The 24,163-nt window shown below is 36.2% G+C and overlaps 1 protein-coding gene across 2 annotated transcripts; it reads right to left on the bottom strand.

Annotated features, from left to right (window-relative positions):
- Positions 1-7,466: 7,466 nt before the first annotated feature.
- LOC104120871 (TOM1-like protein 9) lies at positions 7,467-20,897 on the bottom strand. 2 transcript variants are annotated; one of them, XM_009632744.4, is made up of 10 exons: positions 20,548-20,897; positions 17,552-17,630; positions 12,944-13,042; positions 12,730-12,846; positions 12,200-12,360; positions 11,813-11,894; positions 11,483-11,568; positions 9,953-10,141; positions 8,997-9,430; positions 7,467-8,404 (listed from the first exon to the last, which is right to left on the bottom strand). In XM_009632744.4, exons 1-10 carry the CDS (start codon positions 20,646-20,648, stop codon positions 7,731-7,733), a joined length of 2,022 nt encoding a protein of 673 aa, XP_009631039.1. In that variant the 5' UTR covers positions 20,649-20,897; the 3' UTR covers positions 7,467-7,730. The 2 variants fall into 2 exon arrangements, with proteins under 2 accessions (XP_009631039.1, XP_018621918.1); XM_018766402.3 differs by lacking the exon at positions 20,548-20,897 and adding an exon at positions 18,038-18,171.
- Between the last annotated feature and the right edge of the window lie 3,266 nt (positions 20,898-24,163).

Here is a 24,163-nt window from a genome sequence, read left to right on the forward strand (position 1 = left end):
ATCCAGGTCCGCATCCGAGCTTCAAAGAGGAGTGAAGTGGGGATGTGAAGCATCCAGGGCCGCATCCGAAACCCAAAAATCTGGGCCTATAAATACAAGGTCGGGGAAGGGGGATATTTTGAGTATTTGAGGGTTAGGGTTCTTGAGGTGAAGGGACGATTTTGAGCTCAAATCAAGTCCAATCAATCAAGGTAAGTTGTTAATGATGTTTTGGGTTGATTATTACTCAATATACATGAGTTCTAACATCATTCTTACATCCAAATACAAGATTTCATCATCAAATCCTCAAGAACACAAAAATCACCAAAGTTGTGATTTTTCAAGATTGAGCTACTAGAGGTAATTTCAATGCTTCAAAATCGTTTAATATGAGTAGTTAGAACTATTTGAAGCATTTGTTGCAAGTTTTAATGGTTGAAATATTGTATTATAAAACTCTAGTTCATGACATGAATAGTACTTTTGAGGAAATAAGAGAGAAGGTGAATGGTAATCTTGGCGATGAAATTTATGAATACATTGAACCTATGGGATTTGTTACTAATATTGGTCTCATTGGATGTTGTTATTTTAGATTGAAGTTGATTAGTGTAGTGCATCATTGTAGTATCATTAAGGGAATAATTTGAGGTATGTTGGCTAAACCCTTCTTTAAGAATTGGAATTCCCAATATCCTTGTAAGTTCCGAGATGTTGATTATAAATGGAGTATTCCGATAAGTTTTGTGATGAAGATATATGTTCAATTCGTGTTTCAAATGATCTTATCGTATTGCATTATAAATTGAGGATGTGTCCCAAACTATGGATAATGTATCCACATGTTATAATTTCTAGTCGTGATTTATGTGAAAGTTATTATGCCAAGTTGTGTAGAGATTGCGACTGTGATGCACCTCCACCCGCATACATTGGGGTGAGGCAGCATGACCACTTTGTGTGGGGATTATGGTATAGAGATTGTGACTGTGATACACCTCCACCCGCATACATTGGGGTGAGGCGGCATGACCGCTTTGTGTGGGGATTATGGTATAGAGATTGTGACTGTGATACACCTCCACCCGCATATATATTGGGGTGAGGCAGTATGACCACTTTGTGTAGGGATTATGGAATTGTGGGACTGCTCCTCCACCCGCTAATATTGGGGTGAGGTGGTACGACCGCTTTGTGTATAGTTTTGGTATTGTTGTGGCACCACCACCCGCATACATTGGGGTGAGGCGGCATAGCCGCTTTGTGTTGGTATTGGTATCGTTGATGCATTTCCACCCGCATATATTGGGGTAAGGCGGCATAGCAGCTTTGTGTTGGTATTGGGATCATTGATGCACCTCCACCCGCATACATTGGGGTGAGGCGGCATAGCCATTTTGTGTTGGTATTGGGATCGTTGATGCACCTCCACCCGCATACATTGGGGTGAAGCGGGATAGCTGCTTTGTGTTGGTATTGGGATCGTTGATGCACCTCCACCCGCATACATTGGGGTGAGGCGGCATAGCCGCTTTGTGTTGGTATTGGGATCGTTGATGCACCTCCACCCGCATATATTGGGGTGAGGCGGCATAGCTGCTTTGTGTTGGTATTGGGATCGTTGATGCATTTCCACCCGCATACATTGGGGTGAGGCGGCATAGCCGCTTTGTGTTGGTATTGGGATAGTTAATGCATTTCCACCCGCATACATTAAGGTGAGGCAGCATAGCCGCTTTGTGTTGATATTGGGATCGTTGATGCATTTCCACCCGCATACATTGGGGTAAGGCGGCATAGCCGCTTTGTATTGGTATTGGTATCGTCGATGCATTTCCACCCGCATATATTGGGGTGAGGCGGTATAGCCGCTTTGTGTAGGTTCTTGGTACAGTGGTTATACATCCACCCGCATACATTGAGGTGAGGCGGAAGGGCTGCTTGATTTGAGTTGTGGTATTGTACGTACACCTCTACCTGCATACATCGGGTGAGGCGGCGGGGCCGCTTTGTGTGAAGATGGTTACATAGGATCTCATCTTAAATCCTATAAATGTTGTTGATAGCTTTTAATAAGCTTGCTATGGTTGAGACAGTTATCTATATTATTCTATTGCCGCACTGGTTCATCATAATTATCTTGTATTTCTAAAATTCTTAAATTGGTATTTAGTTTTCATACTAGTACTATTCGACGGTACTAACGTTTCTTTTACCAGGGGCGCTGCATCTTTAAATGGATACAGGTGGTTCCACAGCAGGAGAGATTGATCAGTGATAGCATTACACCTTCTTCCCAGCTGACTTGGTGAGCCCTACTTCATTCTGGGGTCATGAATCCTTTGTTCTTTGTGTATTTTGTTTGGGGTATAGCCGGGGCCTTATTGCCGGCATTATCATTGTACTCTTCTTTATCTATAGAGGCTTTGTAGACATAGTGTGGGTTGTGTATTGGTGCTGGGAAAGACAAAATATGTTATGTTTTGGTTGTATTACTTGTCCATTGAGACTTTAAAAATGATGAAGCTATTGAAAATGAATTGCTATTGTAGACGTGAACACCATTTTGTCTAATTAATGAAAATAGGTATTATCTCCATTTGTGGATGAGTTTGGGTAGAATGAAATCTAATAGGCTTGCTTAGTCGGGTTCACTCGGTTGAACATCGGTCGCGCTCCTCGGTTTTGGGGCGTGACATTACAAATCACGACCGCACGGACAACTCACGTGCTAATATCATTAGTACCTCATATCTACATGGACAACTCACGTGCTAAGAGAGGGATAATATCTCATAGCCGCACAGATAATTCACGTGCCAATAGTACAACTCTCACACGGAAGGCAAGTATACGATAATACATGTAAATGATCAATAAACATCAAGGTTCATCTTCTTAGACTGATATAAGTGACTAATTATGGTGTATGCTTGTGCAAGTGTTTTATCACGACTCGAGTCAACAAGTAAGATCAGAGACAACGAATGGTACATAGGAAATAACACAACAAAACGTAAAATGCATGACTCACACAAGGTAAGCACACCACTACACAAATATTATCAACAGCAATGCCCTCAGGCCATCATAAGTCATCACAAATCATCCCCGACATAGCCCCCTTTGTCTCGTCACGTGCGCAACAATAAAATGAATGCCCGCCTTGTCTCGCCACACGCTCATAATAATACTCCTACCTTGTCTCGTCACGTGTGCAAACCCACATATATAGCCTTCCTTGTCATGCCGCATGTGCAAATATTAATAATAACAATAGCACAGAAAACTCAATAATGGTTTCAAATAAGGATAACCCAACAATGAGAGAGATAATGGGTAACAAAGATATTGAATGAGAATAACTCAACAATAGGAGAGACACATGTAACAATGATTTCAGATAAAAATAACTCGATAATAGGAGAGATAACACGTAGCAATGATTTCAAATAAGAATAACTCAACAATAAGAGAGATAGCATGTAACAGTGAATTTCAAGTAAGGATAACTTACAATGGAAGAGATAACATGTAATATTGATTTCAAATAAGGATAGATCAACAATGGAAGAGATAACACGGCAATAAAAGATGCAACAACTTCAATTAAAGCATATAAGAGTATATTTGGCAATAAAGGGTAGAACATAAACCAATCAACTTCAAATGAGGCATGTAAGGGTAAATTTAGCAATGGAGGATATAACATGATAAGGCAACTTCATTTTAATGTGCATAAGAAACCTAAGAGTCTAAAATGGTCAAATTTCCACATATAAGTCGTGTACGCACTCTTCACCTCGTGTACACGTCTTTCACGTAGTTCAAACAGTGCAAACAAATCAATCCCTACGGAATAGTTCCCCCACACAATATTAGGCAAGATACTTACCTCAAATACCTTCAATTAATACTCTAAAATAGCTTTTCCTTTACAATTCACCTCCACTCGGCTCAAATCTAACCAAAATCGACTTAATAACATCAAACAACGCAAGATAAATCAATTCTAATAAATAAAGCTATGATCTTTACAAAATTCCTCAAAAGCCAACTCCGGACTCACCCGGTCAAAATTTGGGTCCAATAGTAGATTTCGACTACCCATAACCCCACGAGTTCATATATGTGATTAGTTTCAAAACCCGAGTCCAAACTGACTCTCAAAACGCAAAACTTGACAAAGTTTCACAAATTTTCACTTTGATTGTCACAATTTTGATGTTAAAACTCACATATAATCATGTAAAATAGTCATAAATTGAACAAAATCGCTTACCCAATGATTTTAGATAAAAATCCCTTTTCAAAATTACCTCCTACCGAGTCTAGGGTTCAAAAATATGAAAATGAGACTAAAAATCTTGTCCCTCAACTTTTTGTCTAGGCGCAGGTGTCGCAAATGCGACCTGGGGTTCGCAAATGCGAACCCCGCAAATGCGAAGAAATTATCGCAAAAGCGAAACTCTTCTCATCCCTGTTGTCATCGCAAATGCGGTGGCTGGTTCGCAAATGCGAACATTGGACCATCGCAAAAGTGATAAGGATGATCGCAAATGTGATCACTCCTAAGCCCAGCTCCCCTTCGGTTAGGCGCTGTCACGGCACCGATGAGAATTTGAGTCATGATAGTGTCAATCTTTTAAAACAAACTAATAAGAAATAGTGTCAATCTTTTTTAAACAAAGGGAGCAATTATTAAGGTATTGTACTAAGTTTCATTTATGATACAAGATCAAAAAATCATTAAATTTCAAATCAAATGTAATCAAGTCTAATTAGCATCATTTTCCCTTTTTGTGATAAAGTGAGTACTACTCGATCTGTTCCAATTTATGTGAACTTGTTTGATTGGACAAGGAGTTTAAGGAAATATGAAGACTTTTGAAATTTGTGGTCCTAAACAAGTCAGAAAGGGATCCAGAATATTTGTGTGGTTATAAAAGGTTCTCATTAAGGGTAAAATTGAAAGTTCAAGCTAAATTATTTCCAAATTTAAAAATTGGTCATTTTTTTTTGGAACAGACCAAAAAGAAATAGGTTCACATAAACTGGAATGGAAGGAGTGGTATAAAATTTGAACTAGATCCCAAAAAACATGCGGCAGGCTAGTACTGGTGCTTTTGGTAATGCTTTTGGAATTTTTACACAAATAACCCGTCATATTCATTATTTATTTTTTCTAGCCATATACATTCATTATATATAATTATACCTATATAATACATAAATTATCCATATATTATACCTTCACCAGCTATTTTTAGTTTAAGCAATTTGGTTGGGCGGCTATTTAGGTTAGTTCTTCAATGTTTTTCCACCTTACAAGAGAATCAATCCACATAATTTATTACATTCCCTTCAAAATGTTACTCTTTTACATGGTTGGTAATCTCGCTAATAATGTCTTTTTCTTCTGAAAGTTCAAACTTCTGAGAAAACTCTTTATTGCACCTTAAATGATATTTCTAAGGCGTGCTACCTTTTATTAAGTGACTAGTAATCACTATTCTTTCTTCTTGAGATATCTTGTGATTGTAAGATCTCCAATAACTATAAGGGATTATTACATATATATTGGAATCAAGGTGAGTAACGTTTTTTCTATATAAATATTTGCTATTGATTATTACTTCTTCACTCGTACATAGTCTCTTTCGTATCAAAAAGGCAATCATTTGTTTTGACAAAAGAAGATTTAAACGTAATCAATCGTTTATTATCAAGTACTCTCCATTTTTCTTTTTCTTTGGTTGAACAATCAGTTGTTAGAATAGTAATCCTATTATCATAGTACCTAAAATGTCAGGAGGACTTCATAATGCATGTGCAATTGAGCCCAAACGTATTCTTTTTATTGTAGTTCAGTTTGGTTAAGTCTAAACTTAAATGACATTAATTCACATTTTTAGAATAAAATTCAAACGTTTAAAATCACCTGAACTATAGAAATATTTAATGATAAATAAATTGCTTTTAAACTCTGAAGAACAATCATAATTTTTACTTTTCAAGTCGAAAATTAGAACAATCGGTTTAGATTCATCCGTTAACGAAAAAGAACATGAACGATCTGGAATGTTACTTTTTAAATAATACGTAAATCAACATAAGATATTATCCTTGGCTTGAATTCAATTTGGATTTAACAAATTAACTTGAAAAATTATAATCACTAAAATACAATATACGTACTATCACTATCAGAACGACATGTTTTCGCATGAGCAAACCTTGCCAAAAATTCTCTACTTATTTTTTCTTTCAATTCAAATAACGACATGACTATGACGTTCCATGGTAAAGTGGCAATAATTGTCCTTTTGTTCGTGGTGTATCTTGATTCTAAGATTTAGTTCACCTCAAATAACGACAAGGTAACTTTAAGTAATTGTTTGAATTAAAGGAGTGACTAGTGGAGATTTTTCGTGTTAAAGAGTAGTTTTGCGAAGAATTCCATTTAACCATTGCGTATTAATTATTCACAATGATGCTTAACCTTTTCTCAGCTTTTTATATCCGCGGTGCTTAACCTATTTGTAATGAGTTGTTGGAGACAACAATTAAATACTAGTATATGTTTTTAATGTTGTAAATGGCGAATGATATGTTTGAAACGAAGACAAGTCAATATCAAATGTTCAATGCTTTTGTTAGTACATTCGTCAACAGTCGGTTGCTATACAACTGTATTCAGTTCTTTTCTTTTACTTCGATAATGAACTACTATTGCTATGCACCATAAATACCCAAAAAAAACAAAACAATTTTATCAGTACCATATAAAAAAAATATGAAGGCGCTGTTTTGTGTATTCTTTCAGGTTTCAAGGGGCAGCGGAAGGATAACACAACTCATTAATTGGATAAAATTGCAGTCTTATCTCATAAATCCCCCAGTTAATCAATAATCAACAGGGAGTAGATAACATACACATGCATGGGCAAAACTGGGGATTTTTTGCAGCTGCAAACCATTATTATCTACATCCTCCAAATCAATCTGGCAAATTTAGCGTAGAATGGATAATCTTAGACCTATAAACCAGAGATACACCCTTAAATGGTCTTAATGCAACTTTCAAGGGCAGTGCGAATGGTTTATTTAAGCACCTGTTAATATCCCAGTTCAGAAGCATATTGAGGCAAGCTCGACCAACCAGTTTAAACACTTGGCTGTGTAAGATCTCAATCTTCCATATAAACCAAAAAAATAAAGTACAACGAAACAAATACCACAACAGAAAACAGCAAGAGACCGTAAAAATTAACCTCCCTGGTTGTAGCTCAGCAATCATTGGACAACAATGGATTATCTTATCATTTTACAATATCGTAAGGCGAAACATTGATGCAATATTTCCCCCGTGAGCCATAAACTTCTTCCGCTACATGGGTTCACAGCGTTGGCACAAACTTCCCAGTAAAAGCACAAATAACTGCATGACTAGTTATAACAGCAACCAGCTGCAAAAAAAAACATAAATAAAGGCATTCTATACATATTCAAGCTGGTAAAAAGGAGGTTCGTCGACTTTCTTTCTTTGTGATCTTGGTTTTACTCTCTACAAGAAATGTACAAACTCTCATGAAGAACAATAAAATGAGTATGGACTAAAAGGACCAATCTGTGAAAATCAAGTGTGTTAAGGGAAAAAATCAGAACAAACAACAGAAGCTTTGATCACTAAATAGAAGTGAGAACTATATCGAAGGAAAAATAAACAGTGCAGAAACCAGTCACTTTCACATGCTCCCAGCTCTGCCAGGAGTAGTTTTGGATGACTTGAACTTTGAAATGTCAACAAGATCCCCAAATAGTTTGTCTTCCGGCTTTGAGGGCTTTCCAGATGGTACATATGAAGGAGTTGAAACTGGATAGGACGAATTATTTAGGACGCCATCATCCCTCACGGAGAGCCCAGACATTCTCTGGTTAAGAAATTGAGTGTTTTGTGGTTGGGCATAACCGTAGCCATAACCAGCCATTTGGTTGCCATACATTTGCTGAGAATACATATAACCCATCTGCCCAGATGGCATTTGTTGTGGAAACATACCCATCAATTGCCCACCTTGCATTGGTTGAGGTGACAAGCCTACCATCTGATTGCTTTGCATAGTCTGGTTCAGCATGGCGGGGTGTCCACCAGTGATCTGATGTGCATACATACCATGGGCATATGAACCACCAGCTAATTGCTGGCTGTTAGCTGCCACCAGCTGATTATTTTGCATTGATAAAGCATTTGGACTACCAGCCATTAGCTGATTGTTGTGCATTGGTAGAGCATGTGGACTACCTGGCAACAACTGATTATTTTGCATTGGTTGAGCATGAGGATTCCCTACCATTTGGCCATTCTCAGCTGCCTCAGCTTCCCATGGAGGTGGTGGAAAAGAACTACTGCTTTGACCACCTAATCAGGAATTGGACTAGCACTACGTGAGTAACTATTCAGAAACTCAATGAGCAAGACGGGGCTTAGAATTCAGGCAATCCATAAGACTTCATCAGAAATTGCAAGGGGTTTTACACGTGACAGATATCAGTTTCAAACCTATGCCTCTATGCAAGCATAACTCGTATGAGTGTTCGCTAATATTAAAAATACTCCCACCATTCCAATTTTTATGGCACTATATAATTATTAGTCCGTTCCAAAAAGATTGGCACCTTTCTAAATTTGGAAACAATTTAACTTAAACTTCTCATATTACCCACAGTGAGAAGTTTTAGATGTTATGTTTAAGACCACAACTTTCAAAAGTTTCATGACCACAATAAATATTATGGCATGTTTAAGATCACAAGTTTTAAAAGTTATCATTTTTTTCTTAAACTTTCTTACCAGTCAAATTATGCCAAACAAATTGGAACTTAGGGAGTAGTTGCTAGGTCTATTCAGATAATAGACAGACATATAACAGGGAGGACAAAATTTGATCTACAGGACACATTTCCAACTGTATACGCAAAAAGAATGCAGGCAGAATGACAAAGAAATGCACCATAAACCGGAGAAGATGACTGCTGTTGCTGTGATATCTGTCCGTTCCACGCCGCATTAGAGCCTTGTGTATAGGTTGTTACAGGGGCACTTCCATTTGGGTACAAAGATGGCTGGGTAGGATTGAAACTCTGTTGTTGAAACTGAGGGGATGAAGGATGCGTCTGCCCAACTGAATATAGAGATTGTGAGTTGCTGGGTGGTGAAAACATGTCAACAAGAGCAAGGGCATTCTGCTGTGAAACAGGACTTGCAGGCTGAGGTTCTCCACCAACAGGAACAAGAGCCAGTGCATCCGCAGCCGTAGGCAAGCTAAAGTCATCTCCACTCAGAAGATCAATTTTCGGGCCAACATTTGCTGTTGTTGATGGACTGCTAGCTGATGGAGGAGCTGGAAGAAGCAACTGTGTCCCTAAGCTAGTACTTGAAGTAGATCTGAAAAGCACACCAAGTGACTTAGATGACAAAATTGGTTCACATCTAACTAAGACTCAAAAACTAAAATGAATGCCCAGGATTCCCATCATTTTCCCCCTTTTCTTTGGGGGAAGGGGAGGTAAAAGCATATTAAAAGTACAATCACCTAGCACTGAATAGGAAAATGCTTGCTCGGTAATTCTCCATCACTCTTGTAATAGCAGACGACTAAGGACTTCTGAACCTTGATAAAATCCTAATCTAATTGATAGTAACTTAAGGTCACTATTTTTAGGCAATTAACAATTTAAGATATCAATCTAGAAAATCAATGTATACTTTTTTAAGCTATAAGCTTTCTCATATACTTAACCAATCATCATTCATTTTGCTAACCAAAAACCAATCATCAAAAGAAACTGAAAATCAAGCATATTGACTGGGTTTTTTTTTTTTTTTTTTTTGGTGGGGGTTTGGGGGGGGGGGGGGGTTCTGGAGGACGATACAGATAATAGTCACGACTAAAGAGAACACATTTACCCTTGGTCTGACTGTCTGCTGTCTCCAGTATCAATAAGAGGAGCATCAACATTTACAAGTGATTGAACTGAATCAGATTTTGGTTTTTCCACTTTAACAGAAGTTCCTGCAGCAATAGCTTCATGTTTGGCCAATACACGCTGCAATTCATCATTCAGCGCTAGCCCTTGACAAAGCAGTGATTCATCCCTGCATCAAGTGAATGTAAGGATCCACAGGAATCACAACCAGATGGTGCATAATAAAGATGGAAGAGCATAGAGGAATGATTTGGAGAGAAAAATATCATGGTCAGTCCAGTACATTTGTAATGCTTGATCAACTATTGTTCTCCTAACTAAAGTACTAGAACTTTTACTGCAAAAATAACTGACAGCACATGGCACTAAAAATGTTCAGCCTTTAGTTTTATTCCCAGTAACGACTTACCCAACTCTTAAACAGATACTTAATTGACATGATTTTTACTTCATATGATTACTAAGTTATAGTAGCTTTTTAAATCTTTATCCAAATAATAAGTGTTTGATTTGAGTTATATTCTATTGCATAACATTTTTTTCTCACTTCATTAGCGCCTTTCTTCACTAATAACCCCCACAATTTGATTGTTTTTTGTGCTTAAAGTCCCACCAGGCCCTGGCACTTTTCAACACTTTTGCCTTTGACACTTGCATTATCAAAAGGCCATGAAGTAATTGTTATCACATACCTGTTCCACCACTCCCACCAGTTGGAGTCGTGAAGTGCCTATCAAATTAGAGAATCCCAAAGACTATCAACACTATAAATTGTGTGATTATCTCACCTAAAAGCTTAAACTATTGAATAGCGCATTTTTACTTAATGAAGTCCTCAACACGCCCCGTTAGGTGCGAAACTGATTCTTATTCATGAGCCAAGCACATGAAAAAATTTCTTGATAATAGGTGTTGGTGAGACTCGGAACCAGAACCTTTGCCTGCTCTGATACCAGATTGAAGCGTGTGACCATTTCACCTAAAAGTTTAAGCTTTTAGAGAGAGCACACTTTATTTACTTAATTATTTCCTCAAGAAGCACCATGTATAACAAACTAATTATGACACATCTATGTCCTAGCAAGTGTGTTTTCCTAGTCCATTCAAAACTTTAAAGTTGAATTAACTGACACCCTGTTACAGAGGCCATTTCCTTCTTAAGAGGATGGTGTGGGCTAGTCGTACTCTATAGCGAGGGGTATAATTAACAGTCAACATGTGATAGGGGTTTCTCTGCTTCCAAAAACCTAAACGGTTGATCCAACCTAACCAATCGTGTTGTTTTATTTGGTTCAGTTAACACAACTTTCTCAGATTTGATTCTGAAATTTTAGTCGTTTGGAGCATCTGTTGAGCCCATGGTATTCAGAAATCTAGTTCCTCTCCCAATCAGTTCCACTTCATCTATATGAATATAGTACCAACAACAACTAAAATTTTGACAAATCTATCAAGATATCTCGAGAAAGGCACTTAATGAGAAGTGGTCAAGAGTAAAACAAGGCCTTACGTAGTCGAGTTTACAAGGTGTACCACTCTTTGCTTGTAGGTACGACATTGTTCCACCAAATCAACAATCACCTCTTGTTTCAGTCCCTGTAACCCGACAGGTAAATACATTCTCAGAGAACAAAGAACGTCAACTCAGCCAAAAAAGACAGATAAAATTTCAACCAAAAATAAGATAAAAACCAAAGTTAGGAACGTTCAACCCCAAATACCCAGCACTCTACTTAGAGGTAAATATTTCTCTACAACTGGCCTGCCCAATTTGCATCCGAGTAAGAATATCTTAATTGTTGAATGATACCCTGAATAGATGATATAAACAAGACTCTACCTCTTTGTTTTCCGGATCTAATGCACTCAGCATTTCAGCAAGGACATCCATGATACCACGTGCATTCTGGATCTCTGTCAAGCTAGCAACAGAAAAAGAAGACAATGAACATTAACTACCAAAGCAAGCCTAGCAGACGAAAGATATGCAATAAAGATATCAGGTGTCATTCACCAGCAGCTGCAAATCATCCCCCCACCCCCCCCCCACCCCCAGGAAACAGAAATGTCTCATCCACCATAACAATATAATATGGATGGGGGTATAACACACAAGTTTGTGTGAAGATTGGCATACAGATTGCAGATTCAGAAGTAAAGAGAAAGAAATCATAGCAAAATGAATTAAAAGTCTAACTTCATTCCAGAGTTAGAAATAAAGATTCACCTCAAGGTTGGATATTCAGCCTCTGCAGAAGACTCAGCTGCTTCCTGTCCGGATTCAGGATTCCGTAGATTCTGTGGGTATGAAGCCAGTGGATGTGTTTGGGGGGGTGTGAACACTGGGGCTGATCTCTCAGATCTCTGAGGGAATACAGCTCCAATGCGCTGAAATGTAAAGCAATATGTCTAAAACTCCATTTTGAGAAGGAAAGGTGATGCTAAAGGAATAACATGACATGACTAACTGTGAATTAACAAACTACATGTGGTGGAAGCTGGAAGTTTGGTTCAATAAGCATCTGTATTGGAATTTTAGCGACCATTGTACTGTTTGGAGATATGCAGTCCCCCAACAACTTCTGCAACTGGGCCCTATACCAATTAGTTGCTGATGGGGTGATCTTTTAGAAAACTAAACTATCATACTCATCAAAAGACCCAGTTTCTTTTCCAAATTGTTTTAAGACATATTAATGACATTAACTATTATCAAATGATGCAGATACACAAATTAAAACCAGTAAGAAGAATTACCAGCAACTCCTGGTATGCTCCATAAAATTGTGGGTATCTTGCCCTTGGTCCTCCAAATGCTTCTTGCCATGTGTCTATCAAAATTAATACTTTTTCCTTGACATGCAAGTCGGGTTGCTGTTACAAAACAGTATATATAGATGCCTTAACTTTATGAAGAGAGAAAAACGTCCAAAAAAGACATACGGGAGTTTGAGAGTCGGCAAGAAGTCACCTTCTTTTTTACAATTTTCACCATCTCATGAAGGAGATCTTTCTCAGCAACATGCATATGAACAATATCCCCACAATTCTTCACAATTGTTTCCAACAGCTGAAAAATGGAAAGTCAAATTATCTAATGTCCAGTCAACTTTTTGCTTTGATAGGCTGGAGTTCTGACTTTTGAGCTTAAAAGAAGGTTGATTTCGGTAATCCTTTATGGATTTAGAATCTTCTTTCTTTATTGTTTTATTGATCTTTAGAATCATAAAAAGATAACATGAAATTTCAGACTCTCATAAAGGTCACAGTGCTAAAGAAGCAAAAAAGTCTCACGAAGCATGAAGATATGGAAAACCATTCCCATTTGTATATTCTGGACCACATGGCTGGAAAGAAACAACGCTTACTTTGAAGGAAAGAGAAGCCATATATAAGATAAAAAGCAAACTCTCACAGTTCCGAGCCTCCAACAACTTCTTCGTGAGGAAAGGTACTTTTGGTTTGAATAGGGGGTTGTCCTTTTTTTGGTTGAAGTGGCCACGATTTTGGTCGTAGTCAGTTTAAACCCATAAACCCAGGTCCACTAGTATTTTTGGTGTAAAAGTAGTACATTAGAGAGTATGAATCAATATCTGGGTTTTTTGTATTTGCCGGAACGGAACATATAGCTTAGTTGTTTTTTTATAAGACATATAGCTTAGTTGTTGTTTGGGTAGTTGATTAGTCCTGTACTGTTTTTGCGCCATCTTGGTACGTATTTAATAAAAACCCTACCTTATCAAAAAAAAGGTCACACTGCTAATGAGGGGACATCTAGGCAACTAAAGACTTTTAAAAGTTAAAGCTTGATAGGTAAAAATATGTGTCTATTTGTGCCAAAACAAGTCTATATTGAGATACTTCATAGAGTTTTTGCATGAATATTAATTGTTGTGTCCAACTCTTGCAAGGATTTATGAGAAGTAAACTAACAGATGAAAGGACAAGTTTGATGAATATTCCAAGCTGAAGATAAGAATGTGACCAACTGCTGCTGCTGATGGATTTAGACCGCTGCAGCACCCTCAACTTCAAGAAGATAAATGACTTTCCAGGGAGTGAGTTAAAGAAAGAATGCCTGCTGCAGTGCATAGATGAGCTGGAACAGCCACTGCTGCAGAGGCTTTTATACTGCTGCAGTGCCTCATATTTAAAGAAAAGTCGCATCATCGAGTGGTGAACTGGAAAGGAAGACCACTGCAAGCTGCAGCGCTCCTGACACAAGCTTGCCAGCCGCTGCAGCGGCCTCATAGTCATCAGCTGCAGCACTTGAGCAGAAAGTTCCGTACCAAGAGTATAACCCACTAAACCCAGCTGCTGCAGCGGCCAGTTTGGCATCCGCTCCAGAGCCCCTGGACGCTGATGCAATTACTCAGACGCAATTCTAGTCAAATTTTTTTTTTTGTTGGGGGAAGAGGAGGGGGGGGGGGGGGGATGGTCTAAATAGAAAATCTCATCACCCTGGAAAGGGACTTTGGAAAAGAGGCAGAGCCTAAAGATTGAAGCTTCACTCCTTCAACCCCAAGATCAACAGATTCCAAGAGGAAAAAGTGCAGATCTGTGAAACTTTTCATCAGATCTTTCTTCTTCTCATGACCTTTTCCATATCTATTTATGTATTCTGTATTTGAACTCCACTATGGAGTAAATCTTTTTGTTGGGATTTTGATGGATCTTAATGTTTTAAAGTAAGGTTTAATTAGTGTTGTCAAAAGGCTCACTTAAAGCATGCTTAATCCCTGAAGCTCGGTGAAACCGCAAGTTGTGTGCTTTGCCTCACTTAGTTAGCCCTTTAGTATCGGCCAAGGTGCTAAGGAGTGCACCTCTTCACGGACTCTTTTTGAGTGCACAACACTGGAACATAAATATAGTTGAAAAATTCATATATAAATTGTTAAGAAAACCCTTTGCCGAACTTCTAGTTATTAGGAACAAGAAATTAGAGCTCTCCGAGGAAAAATTTAAGAAAGAACATTTCTCAAATTAGGAATAAGAAATTCGAAATTTAGAATAAGAAACCTATCCACTAAAAACTTAAAACTACATCTTTTCTTCTAAATCAAAATTTGAAATGGTCTTTGAACTTGATTGACATGATTTTTACTTCATATATGTAACTTCATTGTAGTTCTTTTTCATTCTTTTGCTCAAAAAAGTACCATTTGTTCTATACTCTATAGTTACATTTTGCTGCATTGCATTTCTATTCATTATTCTTTTCATAAGCACTTTGCACTATTGCCTACGCTTTAACTTTGTTTTGCACTTAACCCCCGGCGTTTCTCACTTTTGACTACTCTGAGTTTAATCTTTTCATTCTTCATTCATGCTTGTATGAATTGACGTATCATTTACAAATCCATTAATGATTTTGGTAAGGGCATACAACAACAACAATCCAGTAAAATTTCACTAGTGGGGTCCGGGGAGGGTAGAGTGTACGCAGACATTACCCCTAAACCGGAGGGGAAAAGAGGTTGTTTCTGGGAGACCCTCAACTCAGAGACAATAAATCCGTAACAACAACAGAAACCAGACAAATAATATCAACACCGTAAGAGACAGCAAATAAGTGGAAGGGCAATATTAATGATAATAATAGTAAAAATTAAAAATACAAATAAAGATAATGTGATGAAACAAAAACCGCTAGCAGTCCTAGACAAAACACTATTAGACTAGCCGGAACAACAAGAAAAACGCTCGACTACCTCCTAACTTACAACCCTAATGCTCGACCTCCACACCTTCCTATCAAGGGCCATGTCCTCGGAAATCTAAAGCAGCGTCATGTCCTGCCTGATCACCTCGCCCCAATACTTCTTAGGCTGCCCTCTACCTCCTCGTACCTGCCAAAGCCAACCGCTCACACCTCCTAACCGGTGCATCTAGGCTCCTCCTTTGCACGTGCCCGAACCATCTAAGCCTCGCTTCCCGCATCTTGTAGTCCATGGGAGCCCCGGCCCTTAGTAATTAGGGTTTGCGATACTTAATTATGAAGTATGTTAATTCTAATTGAAAGAGGAAAACTAATCGAATTTTCATATGGATCTACCACATCATGATTTCCTTTTCCACTAGATCTTAACCAAAAGGGAACGACCGAACGAGTAAATGAATCTAATTGTGATAGTTAAGATAACCAATAGAAGTCTTGTAAAATTCTATAAACCCAACCAATTGATAAAGCTTTTAATGCATTACAAGAATTCAACTAGATGCATAACCGCAAGGAGTTACTTAACTAGATAACTCGTAATAGTTGAATGTAATTGAGAGAGGCATTCATATCAAAGTAAGCTTACTTTCAAACATCAAGTGAAATCAAGATCCCAACCTTGTCTTCATCACATCAATGTTTTCTCATCATTCAAACTTCCCTTTCCAAGTATTCTACTACTTATTTAGTATAGTTCGCTTAGTTGTAGGAAAAGAACTACCATAAATTGATTTCTCATATAGTAGTTAAGCATACCTATTTTGTTCCGTAAAGAAGCCAATCACGTGGGATGACAATTTGACTTGTTATGAAAGAATCTAATCATCCAACCCAAAGCATAAAGGCAATGGGTGAAAGAGCTCAAGATCATTATAAACCCCGAAACCCTTACACGTTCAATAAGGGACAAATACAACATTTTTTAACACTACATGGATTATTTTTTGTGGCCTTCTTCCGGAGAGAGAGGGAGAGAGAGAGGAGGTTCAATAGGAGTGAGCCAAGAGTCGAGGCAAAGATTAGGCTTGACAAGTTAATGAGTGAACCTACAGTAATATTAGTGGCTCGATGGGTTGAATTGAGAGAGAGGAATCTTGAGCAACTCCACGGCCTAAACTGAGAGAAAGAGAAGCCTAGAGCAATAGAAAATAAAGAGAGAAAGCGGTTGTGAAACAAGCTCACCAATGTTTTGCTCTGATACCAAGTAAAAGAATCCAAACATCCAACTCAACGACTTAAGGCAATAAGTGGAGTAACTCAAGATCATTATAAACCCCTTTGGAAAGTGGAAATTTGTACACAACCTACGAGAGACAAGTGTAGCATTCTCTATCAATTACAAATTCATTTTAAGTTTGGTTAGGTACATATCAAGGCTACCGCTATAAGGTAACAACCACCAAATAAAGTGAGAATTTTCAGGGACATGGATAAAGCCTTAGAGGAGTGCAATAAAAAGAAAAAAGTGTTAATCGAGTAACCTAGAGCCAAAACTTTACAACAATACAACTAGCAATACACAGTAATAGCTGATTAGAAATTCTTGAGATGGATAGTGGCATTATATCACCACTCCACCTCAAGGGTACTCCATGATAATGTATATGTGGGTTTTTAAAAATAAAGATCATATAGCATAAATAACCATAAATGTGGTTAACAAGAGAAAAGGAAAAAAGTAATGAACGTGAAACAAATTAACACGAAGAGGTAGCATAAATTTAACAAATTTGTGTGAATGATTGAATGAACATCTACTACACAAAAGAAAGAAAGTAAAAGAAAAACAAAAGGTGGAGACTTAACAGTCCACATGAATGAAGTATTAAAGCATCAATTTTGACGGGTTTAGAAGCTTACTGTAAGAGCAAGAAGTTGGACTTTGGGATTCTTACTACCAAGACGCCTTTTTATTCCTTTCACCACATCTTTGGCTTGCCTGGTAACCCCAAAAAGAACATAAAAGCAGTATCAACTTTAATACCCATATCATCAAGCCAATAACAAGAGAAGAAAAATTAAAAAGGACCAACGGAAAATTTTTGTTAACACTACTACATGATGCGATTGCAATCTAGTTCATTGGATTTCTATTTAATGTTTTTCTTTTATATCATATTATTAATAATAGAAGCACCACAGATGTGCAATATTGCAGAAATTATATACAAGAGGTCTAAAACCATAATAGGTAAGGGTATATCATATTATTAATAATAAGTACCACAGACATGCAATATTGCAGAAATTATACACAAAAGGTCTAAAAACCACACCGCCAGTTATGCAAAAGAGCTAAGAAAATCTAACATTTGTTTTACGCCATTTAAGGATTCATATTTTTACCAGCAAAGAAAAATTTCAACCACCAGAACCTGAGTTGATAGCCAAGAGGTACATCACTTTCAAAGCATCTTCTACTCCTTTCTCATCCACAATACCCAGATTTCCATTTAATGTATGTAAAATTAATCCTCAATCTGAGTGATGTAATTATCAACTGTGAATATGAGGTGTACTTCTCTGGAGCCAGAAAAAGCCATCAAATCATGGAATATATGTGCTGCACATATTGCTGAAAGGACAGATTCTAAACCACTTTGACAGGCTGCATCGTCAGATGCAATCAAAAAAAAATCCTTTTTTCTTTTTCTTGTTAGATTGTAAGTTTGTCAGATCCACTCATTTTACAAGGCGTACTCAAGATTAAACGAATGCTCTTAATCAAGGTAGTCCACCTAGTTTAGCTTACTGAAAATTGAAACTGAAACTCCAACAAAACAGCAGATGAAAGAACATAATAAGCCAGACTTCTCGTAGCTTTACTTCTGAATCTCAAATTAAATCTGCCCGCTGTTGACCAAGAGAACAGCCTAAATATGCATACTCTCAAGATAGCCAAATAGACAGATATACACTTCCTTTAGAAGAATGTAAGCAAAAATATTATTACTGCAAAAGTTAGATCAGCACTAAAAAAGTGCAGATGTGTACAAAAGTTGATGTTCCATTTACAAAAAGGTTCAAGCTGATAAAGAGCTAATAAAGTCTTATCATATCCTCTTTACCATATGCATTATATAATTTATACCAGAAAGCTAACAGAAATAGGCATCTATATTTTAGCATATGTACCGGCAAAGCTCTCGGTTTGTTTTTTCTTTTTTAATCAGGTACAGTCCAAGCCCTCCCTTCAAAACACCCTAATTCCTTTCTGTCCATACTACCAAAGTACCAAGCAAGACAGGTATATAGACGCTTTTAACACACTGCATAATGTTTAACCCTTGAAGTTGTACGTTCCAGGAATCTTTGATCAACTTAACATTTACATATTTGCCTCCTCATAACATTGGCGTAGAAGTAATTAAACTTGACAAGGAATAAATAAGATAATATACAAAACTCCTCATTTAAAAAACTATAACTTTCAGATAATATAACTTTAAACCTCAGATGGATCCATCGACAAGCAACATCTCCCTGAATACAATTGTAACATGAAACCAAACTGCTTTTGACTTTCTTCAAACAGTGTTAGAGAAAGCGCTCGCTCCCTCGCTTTAAGCGAGAAGCGATGCGAAGCGACTCAGTGCCCACTTCCCCCATGTGAAGCGACTCAGGTAGAAAAAAGCGACCGCTTCCCACTAAAAAGCGAGAAGCGACCAAGCGAAGCGATGCGAAGGAAGCGACCGCTTCTTTGTTTTAAAGAGAAGCCAGGCAATTTAATTAAAAACGAATTTCAGTGTCTTTTATTAAACGAAGGGAGTCTAAAAGGCGACTAGGGTTCTTCTTCTTCTTCAACTTCAACTTCAAGTTCAAGTCTTCAACAGCAAGAGGTATGTTCTGATTTTCCTTCTTCTTCTTCTTCTTCTTCTTCTTCTTCTTCTTCTTCTTCTTCTTTTTCTTTTTCTTTTTCTTTTTCTTTTTCTTTTTCTTTCACTGTTTCAACGTCCAAATAGCAATGAAATGCTAGCGAATTTTTTTTTACCTTCGGTTCTTTCTTTCTAAGTCTTCTCCTCTTCGTTGAGTTTTTCTTTCATTGTTTTTATGCTCATTTTGTGCTGTAATTGATGCTACTCTTTAGTTTTTACATTGAAGTATTGAACATTTGCTTACAGTTACATGTGTTGTCTATGCAATATTTATTTTAATTTTTTTTTTAAAATTCCGCTTCACTTCAAAAAAAGCGAGCGCTTCGCTTCTCGCTTTAAGCGAAATGGGGGTTGTCGCTTTCCTCGCTTCACGCTCTTCACAACACTGTCTTGAAAACTAAAATTCAGAATCTCCAGCTGCCACAACCAGCATTATTATACCTCCTAAAGACATGATGAGAATACATGCAGGGACTTCTTCACGAATTCTTGAAATCAGGAGTTATCTATTTTTTATTATGTAAATTGAAATTACGTCAATAAACCTAGAGTACAAGCAGTTTGGTCCCAGAAGATCATTCTATCTAGCAGGAGCTAATAACACAATCCTTCACTTACTTTTTTGCATAATATCCCTAGTACTCTCCCTGACTTCTTAACCAAACAGGACTTAGTCTAATCAATCACCTCATCAACTTAACAGTTTCTTCAAGAAATTCTCAACACAATTATTATTAGTTTTTTTTTTTTTTGGTAAATAGGACATTTGCCATTATACTATACATTTAACTCAACGAGCAACTACTTAAGTACTACATTTAACTTCATAATCCAGTTCTAAATCATCCACAGTTAGTGTCAACTCTCTGGTGATTAATAAATCTCAAATCACATAAACTAAAAATAAAATAAAAATAAAAGATAAAAAGAGGCAAAAGTTTAAATATACGCAAAATCATAGATTAAATAGAAGCATCATACGCGGGATCGTGATTGCAAATATCGCAGATCTCGAGATTCATAGCCCAATCAGGACCTATGAGCATGTCGCTCGTTGCTCTTTCCACCATTGCATTGACCATCCTTATTTACTTCTATTCACCTCGAACCAAAAATCTTCGGCTGTCTCCGATCAAAATCACCGGTCAACTCCCCGGCGATATTGCGAGAAAGATTCGCCGGCGAGATTTTCAATCTCCACGCGAATCCCTGAGTTTACGAATCAAACAGTTTTCTAGAATCACACGGCTCTCTCTCTCTCTCACTCACTTTCTCTCTCTTCACTGTGTTCGCTCCTTTTTCTTTTTCTTCCTAGCCTAATTTGGTTGGCTTTTTAATCCATTTCAAAAAGATCAATACATTCCTATTTTTAAAAATTCTTAATATTTGCATTTCTATTTTATCTTAAGGAGATATAAGTGTAGGGATGATTTTTTGTGAAACCTACTATAAATTATTTTTGATATTATATATATTTAATGTTTGATAATGTTACTATCAAAGTCAATATGTGCTTACTCTCTATTCAGTGTGTGCTCACTGCTCACCTAATATCATCTTCTATTTAAATGTGCTTACATTCTATTAGTTATTTTGGCTGCAAATTTATTATTTCACTACATAAGTACTACTAAATAATTTTCTTCATCAAATTTAAATAGATAGTAATAGAGTTGAGGGCTAGCTAACTTTGGTAAGTTTTATACCTCATAGTTGAGGTGGAGGGTTCATAGCATTTCCTTCCATTTTTCCTCCCCTCCTTTGATATACTACCTCCGTTTAAGAAATGAGATAAGATTTTTGAACTTGTGGCGTAAAATGAAGTACATATATTTTGTGTGGGTATAAATCATTGCATAAAGGTAAATTATTTTTAAATAGAGAAAGGGGTCATTCTTTTTTGCACGGACTAAAAAAGAAATAAATTGACATAAATTGAAACGGAAAGAGTAATTAATAATAAATCCTCTGAATTTTTTTAATGTAAATATAATATACGCCTTTTTTTAAATTTTGTGCTTAGGATGTCAAATAAATTAGGGTGGGAAAAAAGTTATTAATACAGCAAAAAGGAAAAATTAAGGAATGGAAGACTTTTAAAAAAAGGCATGGAAGAGGCCAAATAGAAGAAAAGGCCAGTAAAGTTCATCTATGTCATGGAATTATTTACTTTGCGTCAGTGGCCGTAAGTTCGGCCGACATTTTTTGATCGGACGGTAAGAACTTGCTTGATAAAGATTCTTCATTGGAAGTGGTCGCGTCACCATCGCATTATTATGCAGCTTTTATAATTGGAAATATTAACTAATAAACCCCTGTGGTTTTTTGGAAATTGTGAAGAAGTCCACGTAGTTTGTAGATACGTACCATTTGGATCTTGTAAAATACTAGAAGGAATTTCTGCTTTTTTTACTCCTTGTCAAGCAGTAAGAATGTTAACACTCTTTTTATGACACAATTAGAAACTAACAGCATCTGAACACACTACTAGTACTAGTTAAAACCAACATTTAAGTTAGACACGTACTCAAAGCGTCATTTGACATTAATACTTGGGCATGTCATATTATTATGCGTTTTGGAGTGCTCGATTTGTCATTTAATTTATGACTACAGTATCTCATAAGTAATTTTTATTTATCGGCCAAGATAAATCATACTATTTATTATTGGACATTGGTTTCCAACTTTTTAAAAGAATCTATCAATTTATATTCAGACTTGGTCATCTTTTGCAGAGCAATTTGTATATTATTGGCTTCACAGAAATTCTCCTTTTCCCTATCTTCCATTTTCTTACGTTCTTTCTTCTTCTTTTCATACGTCGAACATAAAATTTATTGATTTTTTATAGAGTTGATACCCTAAAATCTCATAAATTATCACGTTTTTGTCCATATATTACTTAAACTATTCAGTATCTCTAAACCAACCCCACAATAACTATATTTTTCTTTATATTAAAACTCCCTCATTTTATTCTTAGAGGTGTGTTTAGTACATGCTCCTAATTATCTAAAAGACAAGTCATGTGGCACTACACGTGGCTATTTAACTCACCCTAACCCCTCCCCTCCTCCCCCATCCCCAAACTATCACTTTCTTATCAGATACCTATTTAAACTATTTGGTATTCCCAAAACCTCGTGAACTATATTCCCCTATATATTAAAACCTCGTGCTGAATTTTTTGAGGTACGTCCGTCTAACTATATTAACTTATAGTTTGTACTAAGTTTTTTATGAGCGTACTCATGATATATTACTCTCGGATGACTGATTAATTCTTGAAGCTTTGGCCAAAATAGTATCTAGTGCAATTTGTTAATTTTAGTCTTAATTGTGGTTGTGCTTTATGCTAAACTCCAATTGAAATAAGTCATTATTTACATTCATTTTGTAGTACGATAAAAAATAAATGAAGGCATGTAGTGTTACATTTCTAAATCATCTTATATTACATAAACAAAATTATGCAAAATAAAATTTCGCAAATTAGAAATCAATTGGGTAGCAACTACATTCTCTAATTCTAGATTACACATACAAGGTTAAAGAGATTCAACTTTATTCCCTACAAGGTGTTAGATTTAATAAGAAAATTTAAATGAGTATTATTTCAATAATATGTGTAAAACAGAAAGAAGACTAAAACAAGAAAGAGAATAAGTCAATTCGGAGGAAAAAGCGGAGGGAATTTTTTTCCCAGAGGGAACCCTTATTGAGAACTAAAGAAAAAAAGTGATATATATATATATATATATATATATATATATATATATATATATATTAAATGAATAAAGTTACCATATATAATTGGCATTGTGGTTAAGCCAGGTGGCAAGCTAATAAATGTCAATAGTATATGGTAACTTTATTCTATATTTGACTATGTTAGTCAAATACACACACACACACACACACACACACACACACACACACATATATATATATATATATATATATATATATATATATATATATATATATATATTAAAGGATAATTTTGAATTTATAGATAAAGTTTTTAAATTTGAATTAAAATAAAAAAGAAATCTATCTTTTGTTATCATGTTATCATACTTAATTCGGTTAATTATCATATGCAATCATATTAGAAAATTTTGTTATCTTAAATCAAATTATTTAAATACTACTTCGCCTCCAGCAAAAAAAAAAAAATATACTCCATATAACTATAAAACTCTTTTACATTTAAAATCCTATAATTATAGTTCTTTAAAACACTATAGCTAGATTTGAATAAAGTGAATTTCTTTTAAAATAAATATAATATATAGGGTACACGTCTATGTTTATTCAGATAAAAAAAAAGTTTAAAAGTTGATAAAATTTTACTTACATATATAATGAAGTAAACCTACATGCTAGAGAACGAAACATTACAAAAATTAGTCAATATTCAAAACAAGTTATTTTTTTTCTTTTTGAAAAATATTTGTTTGAAGAGTCAATTTGTATAAATTGACATCAAACAAATAACAAAACGTTGGCTATACAATTGCTAATCATTAATTTATATTTAACACCTTCTAGGAATTGAAGAGTATAAGCTGAAACCTCTTCATTTAGCTGC

This window comes from Nicotiana tomentosiformis, chromosome 8, assembly GCF_000390325.3.
Source record: "Nicotiana tomentosiformis chromosome 8, ASM39032v3, whole genome shotgun sequence".
NCBI lineage: Eukaryota > Viridiplantae > Streptophyta > Magnoliopsida > Solanales > Solanaceae > Nicotiana > Nicotiana tomentosiformis.

What these genes read in the sequence shown, in the direction of transcription:
- LOC104120871 (XM_009632744.4), bottom strand. Translation starts at nt 20,648, where the DNA reads ATGGTCAATGCAATGGTGGAAAGAGCAACGAGCGACATGCTCATAGGT. An exon ending in TCCAACTTCTTGCTCTTACA is followed by an intron (nt 13,043 to 17,551) that starts GTAAGCTTCTAA and finishes TCCATTTTTCAG; the next exon opens with CTGTTGGAAACAATTGTGAA. An exon ending in TGAAAATTGTAAAAAAGAAG is followed by an intron (nt 12,847 to 12,943) that starts GTGACTTCTTGC and finishes GTTTTGTAACAG; the next exon opens with CAACCCGACTTGCATGTCAA.